Source organism: Pteropus vampyrus, unplaced genomic scaffold (genome assembly GCF_000151845.1).
Source record: "Pteropus vampyrus isolate Shadow unplaced genomic scaffold, Pvam_2.0 Scaffold100, whole genome shotgun sequence".
Lineage (NCBI taxonomy): Eukaryota > Metazoa > Chordata > Mammalia > Chiroptera > Pteropodidae > Pteropus > Pteropus vampyrus.
Genome location: NW_011888881.1, coordinates 1,652,447 through 1,656,983, shown reverse-complemented (window position 1 = coordinate 1,656,983; position 4,537 = coordinate 1,652,447). Strand labels below are relative to the sequence as shown.

The following is a 4,537-nucleotide window of genomic DNA, read 5'->3' as shown; positions in this document are numbered from 1 at the left end:
AAGATTTTCAGGCCAGAAAAGGAAAGGCAGGACTACGGAAGGCTCCTGCCACCAAGGTGGCCTCGCAGGCACAGGCGCTACAGAGCCCCGCCCCCCGCTCCCCATCACCAGGAGGCCCGCAGGCCGGAGCAGCCTGCACTGGCCACTCCGCTACATTTGCAGGCTCCCAGCACAGACTTCAGGGCGATTCCAATCGTCACAGTGACCGGCGGAGGAGGAGGCAGTGTTGATTCGCAGGGGACAGGAGCCAGGGATGGCCGACACCCTGATCGAGGACGGAGCACCGCTGCCCCGTACGTCTCCTGTCCGCTTGGACACGCGCGTGGGCTGAGAAGCTCCACGGGTTCCGAGCCGAAGCCCTCGCCCCCCGTGACACAGCAACACACAGCACGGTCTTGCGGGTGCAGCTCACACTGCTACTGACACATTTTCCGAAAGTGCATGTGCTGCTTAACAACCGGTGTACTGCTGACCATTCTGGAGAAACGTGTCATGGAAAACAGGCTTTTGGGTCCCCTGTTCCATAACCCTGCATCGGTCACAGCCTTCGCGGCCCCGTCTGCGGGGCTGGTACAAACAGGTCCCAGCACACGCGGTTCCTGTGCCCTCCACGGTGCTCACGCCTGAGTGGCAACTTACCCAAGAACACAGCTATAGAATGTATTACTTCTATTTCTCCTTGATAAGTCGTTTTCTCAACTGTGGTGTCTCGAGAGGTTTCATTATTTGTGAATGTTATTTCCTGTTTGTGCAGCTGCGTAGCAGTTGCTATTACGAGGCAGCACTGGGCTTGTTGAGCTCGAGAGCGTCTGCCCCGAAACCATTAAAATAATGAAGCGATTCCTGACGTCGTCAAAGCAGCCTCTTTGTTTCCATTGTTTCTTCTTCCCTTATCCTGACTCCCACAGATGCCTCTTCCTCCAGGCTTACTCGGCACGTCCTCTTCCTCCAGGAAGCCCTCCCTGACCACCATATCGCCCACCCTTACTCACACAGATGGATTTGTGTGCCCCTTCCAGGTGCTCCCACCACCTTGGTGATTAACCCTGCAACAGCACTTGCCACACTAGCTTGTCACCACCTCTTTACTCTTCATTATTGGCCACCAAGCTCCCAGAAGGTTAAGAAACTGACGGTGGCCATGTCGCCTAGCACAGTGCTCACTCAGCAAGTATTTTCTGAGCCCCTACTATGTGCCAGACACTATTAAATGGCATTGGGATACAGTGGGGAACAAGACAGACACTGCCCCTCACCTGACGGAGCTGTCATCCTAACACAAGGGCAGGCTGTGCTCAGTGCTGAGGAAGTGGTAAACGGCCTGTGATGGAAGAGGCAGACCGTCGTGTGAATAAGGCGGTCGGGAAAGGCCTCGCTGAGATGGCACTTGACCAGAGACACAAAGGAGGCGACAGTCTTGGCTTACGAGGAGGCAGGAGAAGACTGTTCGAACGTTCTGCAGTTTTTTGCGGTGCTCAAAAAATGAGATGAAATGCGGTAAAGCCAGTGCGGCTGGTGTGGGGTGAGCGCAGCTCAGAATCCCCAGTGGGGAAAGCTGCGCTCGGCGGGCGCGGAGTCCGCACTGTGTTTCAAGTGCCATGGGAGTGACGGCTCTTGTGTCCTCACACCGGACAATGAGCTCACTGAGGGGAGGAACCAGGTCTCTTCACCGCGCCTGGAGCTCCTGAGTGCTGACTATGACCCGCCTCTCCTTGGGGACAGCTCCCTTTCATCCTTCATTAAAGGACATAAGGGAGCTGGCGCCCAGAGCGGGAGGGCTGCAGAACGGATCGTCCCCACCCAGCACTCCCGGATGCACGCCAGTGGCCGCCCGCGAGCCCTCGGCACGGGCCCCCCACCCAGCACACCTGGACGTACGTCGATGGTCGCCCGCGAGCCCTCGGCACGGGCCCCCCACCCAGCACACCCAGCACACCCAGCACACCCGGACGTGCGCCGGTGGCTGCCCACGAGCGGTACTCACGTGCAGTTTGTTGAGCAGCACCGCATCTGTCGTGCTGTTGGCCCCCGGCTTAGCTGCTTTCCAGAACTGCTTCTGGGCAGAGTAGCGGTTCATGGGACACAGCTTGAAGAGGCAGTCTAGGAGTGAAGACGACAGAGCATGTTGCTGAGGAAGGACACACACAAAACCTAGGAGAAACGTTCCGCTGTGACCCACACAGGGCGTTACCCATCACGGGTGACTGTAAATGACAAGGCACAAGGTCCTGTGCCAACCTACCCTTTGACCGTTCATCCTCACTCACCACCACAGTGTGAGGTTGCAGATGACGACGCTTCTAGAAAGTAAGTCAACTGTCACCCATTGCACCGGTTAGTGGCAGGGCTGGGACTCAGAGTCCAAACGCAGGGTCCTTACTGCTGCCCACAGCCGTCTCCCTGCCTTTCTGATGGACAGATGTGGGGACAAACACGGCGGCTGTGCAACGATACACACGAGCATCTTCCTATGGAAATCCAATCGCACTGAAAAACTACCACAGAAGTCGGGTGGACCTCCTAGGGTGGAGGTCTGAGGGTGGTACACAGGACCACGCTCCAGGAGCAGGAAGAAAACGTCTGGACTTGCCCTGAGACAGCCAGGCCCTCGTCCCCGAGTCTCAGCGCATCGTGACATCCTACCCTTCAGGTACGCCTGGGCTCTCGTGACTGTCCACCCTGTCCTACGGAGAACTGCCCCTTGCAAAGTGGACTAGTGGCCTCAAAAGATTACTGCAGAGAAATCCAAACATCAAAGGTAGGGGTAACGCAAAGCCAGGAAACAAGAAGAAGGCAGCATCGACCTGACCCTTCTCGTAAATTCCCCGTCAGCACTGTAAGGTAAGAATAACGACGATCTAATCGGATCTGGAAAAAGTCACCCAGATGTTAGAAACAGTAAAGAAAGCCACTTAAAATATTGTCCCCAATGATGAAATTTATCCCAAAGCTCCTGTGTGCCTTAAGGTATTAATGATAATATGATCATCATGAATGACAAGACAGTGCATTATTTTTAATCTTAATCTGTTTCATTAACATCTCTTTTCCTGCTTCCTTTTATAATGTTGATCATGTTAGTGTACTAACACATGTATGTAACTTTTAAATACATACACGCTCACACACAGACACGCATACATACATAGTTTAGGGGTATATTTGTCAAATTTTTTTAATAGGGATATGACATGAAAAAACTTTAGAAAAACTGCCCCAGAAAACTACTACTAAAAAATTGATATTGGGATATAGTGGTGAAATGTTTACATTTTGACATATTAGGTTTTCAAATGGTAAATGTCCAGAGAGTAAAATTAATAAACTTGGAATGAACAGCCAGATTGAAAAAATTATACTCTGAAAATAGATCAGAACGAGCTTTAAGGAAAGTTCATCTGCTAACCGGACGCTTATTTTTATCCGTTCATTAAAAGATTCCCTTAAAAAACCTTGAACGAGCAAACATCTAGTTACTGTCTTAGCCACATAACTGTCTCCGAGTGATACAGTTTCACCTACTGTGGAGCTCGCAGACACGAGGCCGTTCCTCTGAATCAGATGCCCTTGCTTCTAGCCAGGGATACATTTTTACCAGGCACGGTACTGCACAAACACTCAACCTTGCTCAGGAAAACAGTAAAGACCTGCTTCACTGTGGACTAAAAGGCGCCTTCCCCATCTATGACATCCTTCTTCACTAAACATCCACCTCGTCGCAAGCGGCCCTAAGGTAAACGCAAGACCAGCGACATCCGTCTTGATGAGCGCACACGAGGCGCAGCCTCAGTCTCTGGAGAACAGAGGACAGCAGGGAAGGGCAGGCCTGCTCTGCCCACCTCTTACGAAAACCACAGGTCACGTCGCCGACCATGGCAGTGGGGAGCTAACGTCATCACTGAGAGACAAGGTTCCCCCCAGTGTTGACCGATGTGAACTCTTCATCACCCCACGAACAGTCACACACCACCACGGGACTCCCAGCCAGCGCTGAGTGTCCTCGCGATGACGCGGAGCAGAGGGTGGCATCTGGTCTGGGTGAAGGAGACCCTGTCGCTAATCACATGACTCTGACCCAGCATTCAATATGTTTAAGTCGCCGTGTTAATATCTGACACAGGGCTCACTTTACGGACCAGGTGGGACTAATAATTTCAGATTTCGTCGATAACGAGACATTAAAACGGTCTACTTCCTTCCTCCAACGCCCTTTCCGTGATCACAGCTAGAGGGCACACATTCCAGAACCTCGCTGGATTGGCGCTCGCGTGGAGCACGGTCAGGCCAGACGCCATGGAAAAGACGCTCAACAGCGGCTCGCGGTCCGGCCGAGCCACATGCCCGCCGAGCGAATGAACCGGCCACGATCGGGCCCCGCGCTTCGGGCAGCGGGACGTTCGCCCAAGGGTTCGAGCACCGTCAGCCCAACTGAAGCCTCGCTCCACCTTCCACGGGCCCGCAGAGCACGGGTCGGACCCCACACACTCACGGCGAAGCGTCTGTGTAAACAGACGAGAGGCACGAACACACTCAAACC

The 4,537-nt window shown here is 53.5% G+C and overlaps 1 protein-coding gene across 1 annotated transcript in view; it reads right to left on the bottom strand.

Moving 5' to 3' along the window:
• The window catches only part of ITPR1 (inositol 1,4,5-trisphosphate receptor type 1), a 197,026-nt gene extending 194,926 nt beyond the window's left edge, over positions 1-2,100 (bottom strand). Inside the window, exon 1 of the mRNA XM_023533300.1 lies at positions 1,985-2,100. Within this exon, the coding sequence (XP_023389068.1) occupies positions 1,985-2,077 (93 nt within the window). The 5' untranslated portion in view covers positions 2,078-2,100. The remainder of the gene's footprint in view (positions 1-1,984) is intronic.
• Between the last annotated feature and the right edge of the window lie 2,437 nt (positions 2,101-4,537).